At 44.6% G+C, this 13,317-nt stretch overlaps 1 protein-coding gene across 9 annotated transcripts in view; it reads right to left on the reverse strand.

Moving 5' to 3' along the window:
* Positions 1-13,317, reverse strand: part of CtBP (C-terminal binding protein) — a 33,055-nt gene that overhangs the window by 12,902 nt on the left and 6,836 nt on the right. For 6 of the 9 annotated variants that reach the window (XM_066726021.1, XM_066726015.1, XM_066726018.1 and 3 more), the window contains exons 2-6: positions 1,378-1,819; positions 1,003-1,290; positions 722-910; positions 545-634; positions 306-462 (exon numbers count right to left, since the gene is read on the reverse strand). In XM_066726021.1, coding sequence (XP_066582118.1) covers positions 306-462; positions 545-634; positions 722-910; positions 1,003-1,290; positions 1,378-1,575 — 922 coding nt within the window. In that variant the 5' untranslated portion in view covers positions 1,576-1,819. Of the gene's footprint in view, positions 1-305; positions 463-544; positions 635-721; positions 911-1,002; positions 1,291-1,377; positions 1,820-2,281; positions 2,514-13,154; positions 13,256-13,317 lie in introns of those variants that run through there. The other 3 variants (XM_066726016.1, XM_066726014.1, XM_066726019.1) reach the window with 3 other exon arrangements.

Consider the following 13,317-nt stretch of genomic DNA (forward strand, 5'->3'; position numbering starts at 1 on the left):
CTTTTATCCTTTCATCAATTTCTCAATCTAAACAAGCCATCCTTCGCACGTGTTGCTTCAAGTATAATTCAATCAAGGAACGGTCGTACATTCATGTACCGAAAATTGCCAAACGAGATACGAGGATCTTCTAATGATATCACTTATTTTTCTCACAGTTATTCTTTGATTTTTCAAGACACGCGACAATTATTATCATCGTAAAGTGGAAAACTTGGAGTCATTCGGTGGATGAAGAGCAGAGGGGACGATGAAAGGATTGTTAGCAAGACGTGGAGGGTTAGGTATGGTCAGACATGACTCACATTGCGTAGACTGACCCTGAAAGACGTTGTACGGTTCATTTTCGTGGACATCTAATGCCGCTGCACGAATTCTACCCTGTTTCAGCGCCGCTGCTAGTGCATCGTCGTCCACTAAACCACCTCGGGCTGTATTCACTAAAAATGCTCCGGGTCTCATCTGAAAGAAACATCTTTATTTAGATCACAGAATAGAAGAACATGGTAGGAAGTTTTTATGCTACCTAGCAAAGGCTGTTTACCTGTTTAATAGTGAAGTCGTTAATTAAATGATGATTGTGTTCGTTCAACGTACAGTGTAGTGAGACACAATCTGATTGGAACAGTAGGTCCTGAATGAATAAATTGACAAAAATTGGAATATTTTTTCATTAGATAATGCTTTTAACGGTTAAAACCAGAGAATCTTATTAAAATACCTGTAATGTGTAAACCCTGGTGAGACCGAGTGATTTTTCGATGCCATCAGGTAGATAAGGATCATAAAACATGACGGTGAAGCCAAAAGCTTTGGCACGTAGTGCTACTGCTGAACCAATCCTGCCTAAGCCAACAATACCCAGGGTATCACCACGTATCCTAGCACATCCAGTTGCAGCTTCTCTCACCTGTCAAACGTTTTACATTATGCAATTAACATTATAATAGAAAATTAAGCAAGCTTTTCCAAACTGTGCATTATCCTTTCGATCAATATTACCTGCTCTGGACCTGTGAATTTTTTGCCTTCGCGTACCATATTTGCCAACCAATATGTACGTCGATATAAATTTAAAATGAGGCAGAGAGTGGTGTCTGCTACTTCTTCGACTCCATAGCCAGGCACATTGCACACTGCGATGCCAAGCTCTCCTGCTGCTTTGACATCAATATTATCTACTCCAGATCCGATTCGTACGATGATCCGTAATGTTTTAAATTTCTCCAAGTCTTCTTTCGTCAGTATAATGGTGTGCCACATAAGCGCACCAACTGCTTCGTTTAGTACCTGAGAAAAAGAAAGCATTTTAATTCTTATAGTTTTTGACTAGTGTCGAAAAGGGGAAAATTTCAAAAGAACCCAAAAGTAGCTTACCTTTTCATGTATTTCAGACGTGGACTGTGCATCGCAAAAGGCTACGGTGGCAACATCTTTAAGAATGGGCATTTCTATAGAACAGTCTCTGCCATCAAGCAAAGCCACTAATGGTCGTGTCTGAAGGGGCCCATTAGCAATAGGACCCCTCAGGTTCTCCATTCGAGGACGTTTGGTCAACATCTTCCGTTTGTCCATCGGTCAGACAGCCCCCCCAATGTTTGTAATTTCACTTGTGCTTCTAATTACACTAGAAAGTCCTCTTATCTCCCAAGGAGTTCTTAATATCAGTATTTTAAAAAACAGTTTTTCTGTATTAAACAGTACTTTTACACTGGAGTCTACCGTCACACAAATTGCTTATTCAACACTGACTTCTGGTCGGTTTGTAGGTAAGGACCGCCGAGCCTCCAATACATCACGGCTTCTTGAACACCGACTTCTGTAAAAATAAATTAAAGCATTACTATGAGTACATGAAGTGAGAACACAAAAAAAAGAAAAGAAAAAAAAACTTATTTATAGAATTTATCACAATTGCTTAATCAAAACTACAATCAATTAAACAAAACAATTTATAGTAAAAGAAGAACAAAATAGGCAAATGACTATCTGTATGATTCTTACTAAAATTCGTAGCAATTTACGGTTAATTTTAATCTAGTATATGTTACAGGAATACCAAGCCACATTTAATAAACACACATCCATCTTTCTCTATGGTCACATTCATAACAAGAAAAACGAATAATAACGAATTCTATGCAGAGTTCTAATTGTTTGAAAAGCCATTAAACTTCATCCTAAAAGAGAATTGAATAGGTTGAAGAAAGCGGAAGGCAATTTTTCGAATAGACAGTGCGAAAACTGTTACGGCGTGCATTAAACCAACTTTTTAGGTTACCTTGAAACGCGCCGGCTTAACCTGCGCACTGTGAGTATTCAACGCTTGGAAAGCGAGTTTCTAGAGATTTGTAAAGTCGTATAAAAATAGCGCGATAAGTTTTTGCGGAAGGAAAAGTCCGGAAGATATGAAGGAAGCTATTAAAACACTGAGAAAAGTATTCGCAGAGAACGACACCAGGCAGCCAGATACATCCAGATCAGAGTCACTGGCTGGGGCTAATGTTTTCGGGAGTGTTAATAGAGAATCTGGCGTTGGTTAGTGGGTCGACATTTTCATTCCATTTTCGGCAGCAATTGTCAACCAATCGTAATGTTTATCCACACTCGGCACTTTGATCGTGCACATCAATAACATAATAAAGTATTTCTCCCCCGTGACTTTGCTGCGTTATTATAAACAACTGTATAATAATGTACAAATTGATATACATTATACATGGTTTAGGTCAAACTAAAGCGGAGAAAAGCATAGAGCGGGGTCGATTTAGTAGCCGGCGGTTTTATATGGCGGAAGGGAAAAACGCTGAGCTAGTAAAGTTCTATAAGAAAAGTAGACAGAGAGTGAGAAAGAGAGAGAGAGAGTAGCAAGCTGCGCACTCCCACATGTAAAACTGAAGCCAACTTTATAGACATATGCATTCATGCGTAACGATTTCAATTCTCAAATAAATATACAGTATTACATCAAGAATTATGGTAATACGCAAGATTTATATTCAATGGATGCTTATACTTGTGCATGTACTTTTATTCGACCAATTAAAGGTCTCTTTTAATGAAATCTCATTCAACAATTACTTAGCTTCGGCTATTTGCGACAGTTATCTATCAACCAGTGCATAAATGCGTTTATAGCAAAATAAAAAAGCAGCACGTGACTTCCATTTAAATATACATAAACACACACACACACACACACAGATACGCGTGCTCGCGCGCAAGCTCACCGTTACGTTTAAAGCTATATACCAAAAGCCATTTAAATACTTCTGTATAAAGAAGATCGCAAGTGGCATCGTGACTTCTGCTATCAATAAACAACTTATTGTGCGTTATTAATATAATGTTAGAAAACGTATCCTGAAAGTACTTAAAAGAGAGAGAAAACAGGTTTAGCAAGATTCGTATGTACATAGTACGGGCGCGTAAGTTGAAATTAATATTCAGCCTGGACATCAGTATGGGAGTTATCGTAGCTATTGGTAACGTTTATAGATTTTATTGCTGTGTAACTGGTATCTCTGGCTGCACGTCGCGTCGGGAAGGGCAAATTAATGCGGTGAAAAGTACGATGCAGGCGGCTGGCATTAATAATGTTTCTTCGTCGGGCTTATGGGACAGATGGAGCGACGAATGGACGAAATGGCTAAAGTGATGGATTGAAAGGTAGGCGGATATACGAATTTGATTCTTCGATCGATATGCCGCGTGTATATATACACACACACGTAATCAGAAATGTAGCTTACGGAGGAGAGGTTACAAAATGAGATCGTTGCTGGCCTCAGCGAAACGAGGATGCGATACTAACGCAGAGTGCAAACCAAGCACTTTGACTTGGGCACATGTTGTGCCAACTCAGCGAAAACGCAAGCTCATATCATCAAAAGCAAGGAGTGGCGAGGAGGCGAGATTAAGCTCTTGTTCGACAGCTGGCAGCGTATATCATACGTCATACACGCATACGTGTGCGTGCGTGCTCCTGCCGCAATCTTTCAACTACGAAATGCTACGTATATAAAATACGATTCATACAAATCAAGAAACGCATTTCTATTTCTCTTAAAGCTCCCCCCCCCCCTCCCTCTCCCTCTCTCTCTCCTTTCTTCTACTCAACCAACTCTGAATACATTGTTCCAATAGCAATGACCTTTGTTCGAGAGTTGCTCAATGCCAACGTTTTCGCTGCGTTTATCTATCCCAACGAAGCTCGCACAATTGGCACAATTCAAAAAACTTTGGATGACGCTATTAAGCACTGCCAAGAATTATATAACGTCTTTTTCCTGGAATGCGGGCATCTGAGTCATGGAATTCGATTCTTCGCGGCGCGTTACGTTCAATCTATTGTTACGAGTGAGCGGGAAGTAAGCAGCCGAGATAATTGTTAGCTAAGGAGTAGGATGGAAGTTGCTTGCTGGAGGAGGAGTAGGAAGGGAGGGAGGGGGGGGGGGGGTGAATAAACGAGCGTACGGAAGGACGAGTAATTTTAAATTCGGAAGAAACTTTATCGATGTTACTTTTAACGGGCGTCTATACACTCCTTTGTCGACATTTCTGACCAACTTTGAAATTTCCTGCAGACTTTTTAAAGCGAGCTCTTCGGCTTAAGCGGTTAAATTCAACCCTTTAGCTTAATCTCGGCGTGCAACAGAGTTTTTCGAGTTAGAGTCGCGGCGGCAGGGTGGAAGGAGGAGGAGGATGTGAAGAAGTGTGTAGGCGAGGGAAGTAGAAAGGGAACGTTGGAGGGTGGGGGGAGGCGGAAGGGAGGGGATTGAGTGGAGAAGATAGAGAGAGAGGAGTGGGGGAGAGTTCTGAAGGGATGGGGTGCTACGAGGGCGAAGTTATCCAATTATTGTCTAACCTGGGAGCAACTTTACTTGGCGGAGAACTGTTGGAGGGGGGGGGGGGGGAGGAGTTCGTACTCTCTCTCGGTCTCTCACACTCCTCCCCTCCTACAATCGAGCCACGATAAAGTAAAGTTTGTTTGAAAACTTGCCGCGCGGCGGAGGTGACTGGGTTTTTGTTAGTGACACGTGAAATTCAAACGACTCGGTCGCGGTAACAATCGCGGAAAGCTCTTTACATCGGACTCTCCTCTCCGTTGAGAAATTAAAACCTTTTACATTCATTACGTGTCTCGAGGTAATAAACTCTCGCTACCCGAAAGATTCGTAGCTCCTCTTTAAAGGTGGGGAAGAGGAACAAAAGCCATGGGACTGTGCGAGTTTATCACGAGGATTTCGCCACTTGATATATATATATATACACGCACATTTTTTCTCCCTTAAGCAGAATGAAGAGAGCGAGTGCTGGAGGTTTAGCGAAGAAAGGGGAGGAGGAGGAGGACGAGAGGACCGCTCGTTCGGGATAAGTTGGACGCTAGGTTAAAGCGGAACGAGCGTTTACTTTGAGGAAGAATCGAGGAGGCAGCGAGTATGCAGGCTGTGCGGGCCGCGATCCATTGTGAGTCGAGCGAGGAATGCGAGCGTTGGCCAAATCTTGAAGGAATGAAATGGCTATACGCGCGCCAATTAGACGAGGAACGTGACGGAATAAAGCGAGTTTTCATTGACCGTCGATTAGACTTGGCGGCGGGCTGCTACGATTAAGAGGGGGGGGGGGGGGGGTAGTGGTATTGGTGGAACGGTAAGAGTTGTATAATTCGTCGCGCTGGTAGTGGTACAAACATATATATATATACACGCAGAGTGTCAGTAACGACGACGTTCGAAACACCGGCGCTAGCGATAACGTTTGCAATATCGACGCCAGCAAAACTGAAGGCGAAACTTCTTTCGGACAAGTTCGCAATGCCATAAGTTCATTTATATTGTTGAACTTTGAGTAAAAGCAACGTTCGTGGCATCGCAATACCTCCCCTGGACTCTTTGAAAGTTGTATCGCATTACAAGGAGAGGGGAGGGGGGGGGGGCGTTACCGCCAACTCGGTGTTTCCACAAGCGACGGAGGGGGGGGAGCGGGAGTCGCAATAAAACACGTTTCTCTCGATTGACTTTAGTTTCGGCTTCTCTCAGTTTTTTCCCCGAGCGAGTCAATGATCGGATTGTCCGTCGGCGCGCGCGCTTTCCACTTGCCAAGCGTAACACTATCGAGTCGAGTATCATTGTATTTGCATTTCTCGCGTTCTTTCCTCCGAGCGTGTCTCGTGTATCCTATTACAGAACTCGTCTCTGCGCGACAGCCTGCTGCTTCGAGCAGACGCTACCTGCGCCCACTCTTCGAGCGAGATCTCGGCACGCTGCGAGAGAGGGGGGGGGGGGGGAGGTATGGAAGAGTGGATGTACAGGGAGAGATACATACGACAAAGGGAGGAGTGATTTTCGGATGAAATGGAGGCGATTGTCGGGGAGAGTGTTTTCGGATACGGTCGATAGAAGATAAATGAAGAGCGTTGTAGGAGGGGGGATTCTGGGAATCCGGCCCACCTACGGTGCGCGCGCGAGGGGATAGCGTGGAGGTATCGGAAAGAGAGGGAAATCGGCGGTAAAGAAGAATTGGGAATTGGTGTGGTTGGGAAAGGGAAAGATCCGTGCGTGGTTGGTACCTTCCGGCCGGGCCGGTCGGCCGCATTCTCGTTCCGCCAGCAGCAGCCGATCCAGCAGACGGTTAGGTATGCAGGGAGGATCAACAACAGGTAAACAGACGCGGCGAAGGAAAGGCAACGATTCGAGGAACCGAATGAACGTAGCAGCGACCGATGACCGTTGGAATTATCGGGAGAGAGGGAAATCGGTTATGAAGATTTGAACACAACAGGAAGGGGGGGGGGGGGTGTTGTTCTTTGTACTACGGTATTTGAAGGTTGAAAGTTGATTCGACCTGTACCGAAGGTCAACATCGCGACGCTGGGTGAAAGAGAGAGGCGGTAAATTCTGCACTCTTTCCCCGAATTAGTATGCGACTATCGGTGTGGAGACTTTGTGTATATAGTGTGAATTCACTTTGAGTTCGCTTTTCAGTACCGTCGATGAACGGCTCACCTCCGTGCGCTAATCCTGTAACAATGGACGCTGGGATAAGGGATGTAACGTGATACATTTTTCAGTGCGAATTGAAGTTTTCAGTATTAAAAAATTCTAGACGCGGTATAATCAGGGGTTTCATTATCTTAGAAAATTTATGGAATCTTTGGTAAATGTTCTTATAGAGGAAATTGAATAAATTTAATTACCGTTGCACACACACACACACAAGTACGAATATTAAGGATTTTACATTTATTTGTAAATTCGTCATAAATAATCCAATTGTTATATATATATCTTATATTGAGTATATATTTTCAATGTCGAATTTTTATGAACTTATTGATAATTATGTTAAAGTTATCGAATTGGAAATAAAGAAGCTTCGATTAATGAAGATACGTACAGGAAAAATATGTAGCGAGACTGAATTTCGGGGAATCCTTAAACGAGGCTAACTATTATCACAAGTACTGGAAAATAAGAATACGAGAAACCCGCGTGTCTTCGGCAACTTCCTGTTATAAATTCTTGTTCCTTCGACAAGACGTCAACCAGCGAGGTCGAAAGGCAAAGAACGACGAAAAAACGTCAAACGTATCGGAAAAAATGGAAATCAATGTTAAGGAGGATGAGGCCAATGTGTGTCGTTGTTGGTACCTTCCGGTTGCATTCTCGTTGCAGGAGAGCAGCGCAGGCTACTCAGACGGGTAGGTATGCAGCAAGCAAGCAAGCACAAGCAGAGAGAGAGAGAGAGAGAGAGAGAGAGAGAGAGAGAGCAGGGGCAACAACGGGCAAAGCGAAGGAAGGAAAGGCAAGCGAGCGAGCGAGCAAGGGACCAACGCAGGAACGACGAACGACCGTGAGCGTTGGAAGGGGCGATTGGGGAGTCAGTGGAGAGGCGACTACTTAAAGTTGGCGGAAACTTTGCTTCGGCAGCAAAGTTAACTCAGTTAAGTTCTCCGCTCCTGAAGCGAAACTTTGCTTCTCCAACGCCTGCCCCCCCCTCCGCCCCCCCTCTCGTTGCAGCCCGTGTACACACACACGGGAATAAAAACTGTACGTCCCTGCGTGTCTCTTTTCCACCCCCCACCCCTCCCATTTTCCACACTCTCCATCGAAGACACAGCATTAATAATCGAACGACCGAGATCCATACGTCAAACTTCCCCCTCTCCCCCCCCCCCCCCCCCCACCACTTACGACACTGTAGTCGCTTTGCAAAGCTTTTCCTAGAATTACACAGCAAGCACTTCTTTCTCGCATAAAAACAATAATAAAGAAACATAGTTACTCGAATAGCCACAAAAATAAGCGAAGTTCGCGTGAGATTTTCAAAGGATAAACAAATATTGACATCGAGCGAGCTAGTCCGTTCCTGGAACGCTTCATCAACATCGACTCGCTCCGCGCGTTAAAATTGAGCGACTCCGCGGCTGTAAAAATTTAATCGAGTCGCCTGACGAGGGGGCTTTGATGCGCTATGAAAAATTTCTGGGATACATTGTTGCGGAGCGATTCGTCGATCGAATTTATGATTCTGCGTTTTTCCTCGTCGATGTATTATTTCAGGCACGCTCTCCGGTGCAGCTCGTTCTTGCAGACCGCAGCTGTGCAATTTTATACGCTTAAATGCAAAGCCGCAAGAACCACGCGTTGTGCTTGCCATAATTTCAGCGGAAAAAACTCATCGGCTATGTGCGGGGGGAGATTTTTCGAAGGAGTAACGGGAGACTCGAATTAAAGAAACGTTGCGGGATTAGATCGTTGATCGAGAAACGATCTTTCTTTTCCAGTTGGGGAATCTAAGTAAAAGGAGTATAAAGGGGAGGGGAATGCCGTGGGAGGTTTAATGGAACATCGAAGGGTAAATTTGTTGAAGGAAGAGGAGAAGAAAGGAAGAAGTCGTAGGGGGGATAGGGAGAACAGAGAGTATTTCTCTTCTGTAGGTGATTGGAGTGACGTGGATGTGGGATATGAAGGAGCGTAGTGGAGAGGGAGTGGGGGAACACGTGCGCGCGCGGCAGGCGCAGCGACGCGGTGGCGGCGTCATGTAACGAGCGAGAAGCCGGCATGTCCCGATCCCGAGTACCGTTCGTTTCTCCTCTCTTCATGGTGCAGCAGCAGAAGAAGAGTCCAGAGGAACCGGTCGTCGAGTAATTGCGCAGAGATGCGTTGCTCGGCTTCGTGCAAACGCCATAGTTAGTAACTATAGCCAAGAACCTATACTATAATGCTCGAAACGTCCGGCTGCCTAACTGGCCGCGGTCCCTTCTTCCTCTATTCTCGCGCGATACATAACCTCTCTTGCTCGCTCCCCCCTCTTCCTTCTTGTCTCTTACGCTTCCACTCGCTCCCCCTACTATCTTTTCACTCTCCTCCATCGTACACTTCAAACTTCGGCTTTCCCCGTAATCTCTCTTACTCGCACCAATCAATTCCTTAGAAATAAATTACACGCATTCCCACGCGTAAGCTCCATCGGATCAAACCATTATTATACGGCGCACTGGACGACGAATCTTGATGGCTCGTGTTTTATAGGCCATCTTGGCAAAGCCAAGACAAGAATTATTTGCCCGATTGTCGCAATGCAAGATCCTTGGGGCGATGTATAGCGCTATCTCGCTAGCGAATGATAAGAAAATTGAAACGTACGTTGGCATTTAGCTACTCCCTGGTGACCTCCGATGATATCGTTTGTCTACGTTAACTTTTACCGCTTTGCACGTGTGTATATAGCGCAGTACACGTTAAGTGGAATTGTGCGATGCGTTTTATTGCACACTTTAAGAGGAACGACGCGAGCGAAGCTTCTTTTCTTCCATGCATGGTGTATATACATATGAAAAGCAGAAGAGTGTAAAATAAGTGAGCTGCGGAGAGTGATGTGTTGGCTGAAGGGGGAAGGGAGCTTTCAGCGAGCTTTGGAGTGGCGTAATTCAGTGAAGGAACGGGGGGGGGGACGAAACATGAAAAATATACAAGCTTTCAGAAGCTGTTTATAAGATTCACCTCTACGATCTTCTCTTTTTTCTTTCTCGTCCTACGGGAAAATAATATTCCGTTCGACTAGTACGATAATTATTATTTCTTCCCGCGAGAATTCTACACTTTGTTGCGATCGCTTGTCAAGCTTGATCCTCTCTTCATTCATCATTGTGTTAATTGCAGCCAATCGATCCGGAGTACAAAGGATTTTCAACGTTTCTTATCGCGATAGTCGTGCACGCGTTTGAACGTTAAACAAAAAAGGCTTGGTTTTATCAATTAAAAATCCACAAAGTATCGATACGAGTATACTTGTCTGATGTATATCAGTACTTTCGGTAAAATTACTAATTAACAAGTAAATTATTCTTGATCTTTTCGAGGTCTTCCGTTAACTGATAAAACTTTCGTCGTTTGATAAAAAGTTTTCGCGATACAATTGAAGGTAGGTATTAAGAATCTTTGTTCGACGACGGAGCACGACAATTGGTATAATCGTCTTTTCAAATGTTTTATCACGCACGATCTTGTTGGGCCAGGAAGAAAGTTTTCGAGGTGGAGAAGGGGGAGGGGGGAGCCAGTAAATACGATGCTAACTTCGCAAAGGCACGCCACTTTGTATCTTGCATCGGTTAAAGGAAGCACGGGGAATATATCTTTGTTAACTTTCCAGTTACGTATATCACGCCGGCAGCACTGACCCCCTCCCCCCTCTTCTAACAACTTCCCAGCGCAATCGTGGCCACAAGTTTAACTTTGCGTACAGCGAGCAGCTTCTTATTTTTCTATCGCCAGACGACGACAAAGGAACACTGACGAAACGTCGAAGAAAATATGTTATTACGAAATAGTTTGAACAGCTCGATTCAGCCACCACGTGCCTATATTACAAAAGGATACTCTCTCGAGGAGCGAGCGAGCAAAGCAATGGAGTTTTTGCAGATTAGCCGGTTTTACGAGGGAAATCGCTGGAGTTTTGTATAAACATAAACAGCTGCGTTGAATCGTGATGATAATGGAAATAGAATCTTTGCCAGTGCAGCTATAAGCAACCGGGTCGCTTAGCTTAATTGACTTAATTAACTTTGCCAGCTATTCGGAAAAGTTCTCGCTGACGCCGATTTATAAGCTCTTAGCGCTCTCGTCATCGAATTACCCTGGACTGTGTAAATACTCGAGTGGGAGGGGGGTATCATCGCACGACCTTACGGCCTTCGGAGAGCCTCCGCTATCCCAACAATTCTCAACGTCACTAGCGTCTCCGCAACCCTCGACTCCTTTACCCTAATTCGCGCGCGCTCTATCTTTCCTATAGAGTCTCCCCCCCCCCCCCCCCTGCACTCCACTCCCAGTTCCGCTTTAACTACCAAACCATACGAAAATTCCATTGACAATTAAGCGTTTCTGGAAAATTAATAAACGAATAGTTAACGCTTGGAAAATTTCAGGCATTTATTCGAGTATATAAAATTAATAATACTTCCTGAAGAATTACGTGTGCAAAACGAATTTTTGTTTGGCTCTCGTGCAAACGAGCTTATTGCAGGGACAACGCGTGACTATATGGTTTTAGGACGAGTGCGTAGCGACGAGCGTGAAGAGTGGGAAGGGGGGAGGGGGAAGAAGAATAGTTTTATGGAGTTTAGTTCCTCGTAGTGGGATGGCATCTTGACTCCTAGCAGTGAAGTGTGGCAAGCAATGGCCGGCCCGATCGATGTCTCGGCAACTTCCCACCCTCGACCGTCCCCCTCTTCTATACTTGGCTCTTCCCAGGCTGCCCCCCCCTCTCACCCCCCTCTACTTCCATCTCTCTTTCTCCCACGGCCGAATCAACTCGCTGCTTCACCTCGTCCTTCCCGCTACTTCGTTTTCTCCTCCTTCCAAACCATCCCCACCAATACCCCCCCCCCTGTCATCCCCCCTCCACACCACAGCCCTCGGCCCTATGCCGAACCAAATCCCGGAGCTGCTTACTGCTCGAGTCTGTTTACAATGGCGATGTGCTACCCCCATTATCCCTGTCTCGCGTTTAACCTTCGGACGACGCCAGCAACTACGCAAACTTCCACTATGTAGATGACGAGTGTTTCGTCACTCGATTTGCTCCAGATATTAGGCCATCCTTCCCCACATTTCTTTAGCCAGAAACCAATGATACTCTCCAATATTTGCATTCTCAAAATTGAATCCTCATCCTCTGCTGGACGAACCCAACTCGCGCGCCATCAAAATCTCCAAGCTGCTTACTACTCGAGTCTGTTTACTATTTCGATGAGCTACCCCCATTATCCCTGTCTCGCGTTTAACCTTCGAACGACGCCGGTAAACTTCCACTATTTAAACGTCGAGTCTTTCGTCACTCGATTAGTCCATTTTCCTCTCTTTCTAAAAACCAATATGATTCTCGGAATCGATAAACTTTCTACGCTTTATTTTTTCAGTTTCTGCATTGAGTTTGGCTGGGTCCTGAGGATAAGCGGCGGCACGGTGGCTACAGTTGTTACAGTGTATACAGGGTGTTTCGCTTAATTCGCCCTCGGGCGTGGATATAAAAATTCACTCATTTTTGTAAATATAAGAGATAGCGAGTTTTTTCATAGGACCTTTCCGAAAATATTTTCTATTCAGATCCAAAAAAGTTTTATGCAAAAAACCGATGTTCTGTAGTCGCGAGGATAAACGAATTTTTACGTTTAGACTCGAGGGCGAATGAAATATCCTGTATACTGTGTGTTTACTTTAATTTGCCCGGAGCGTGGACGTAAAAATTCATTCTTCTCCGTGTGTTATATTTTGCATGGAGCTTTTCAAGCTACGTACAATTTCGATTCAAAAAGGTGGAACGTGGAAAATTGATATTTTCTCCAGAGGTACGAAGAGTCGAATGAATTTTTGCATCCACGTTCAAGGATAAATCGAAATAGACACCTTGTATATTGGGTGTATACTTCAATTCGTTCCAGATTCTGCAAGTAAAAATCCACTTATCTGCCCGATTACAGGAGATATGAATTTTTTGCATGGATCTTTTCGGAGCTCCTTTCTATTTAGATTCAAAAGACTCACATGAAAAAATGCTATCTTTCGTGGTTGTATAGAGTTAAACGAGTTTGAAAATTCAGAGTTTGGGAGGAATTAAACTAAACACCCTGTATATATAGAGAGACGTACCTGTCCGAGCCGTGTGTGATCGGACTCGTCGCCATAGATGCCCGGAGAGTGCCACGTCGATTCGATTTCAGAGCGATATAGTATATCATGGTGGGGTCTGGGTCTCGCTGGTTGAAGATGGGTGGGGACGCGCTCTGGGATGGGATGCTTCCAGATCAAGGGC

The sequence above is a fragment of the Prorops nasuta genome, unplaced genomic scaffold (assembly GCF_024137725.1).
Source record: "Prorops nasuta isolate Cenicafe-Biocafe unplaced genomic scaffold, Cenicafe_Pnas_1.2 PNAS00004, whole genome shotgun sequence".
In the NCBI taxonomy this organism is placed as follows: Eukaryota; Metazoa; Arthropoda; class Insecta; order Hymenoptera; family Bethylidae; genus Prorops; species Prorops nasuta.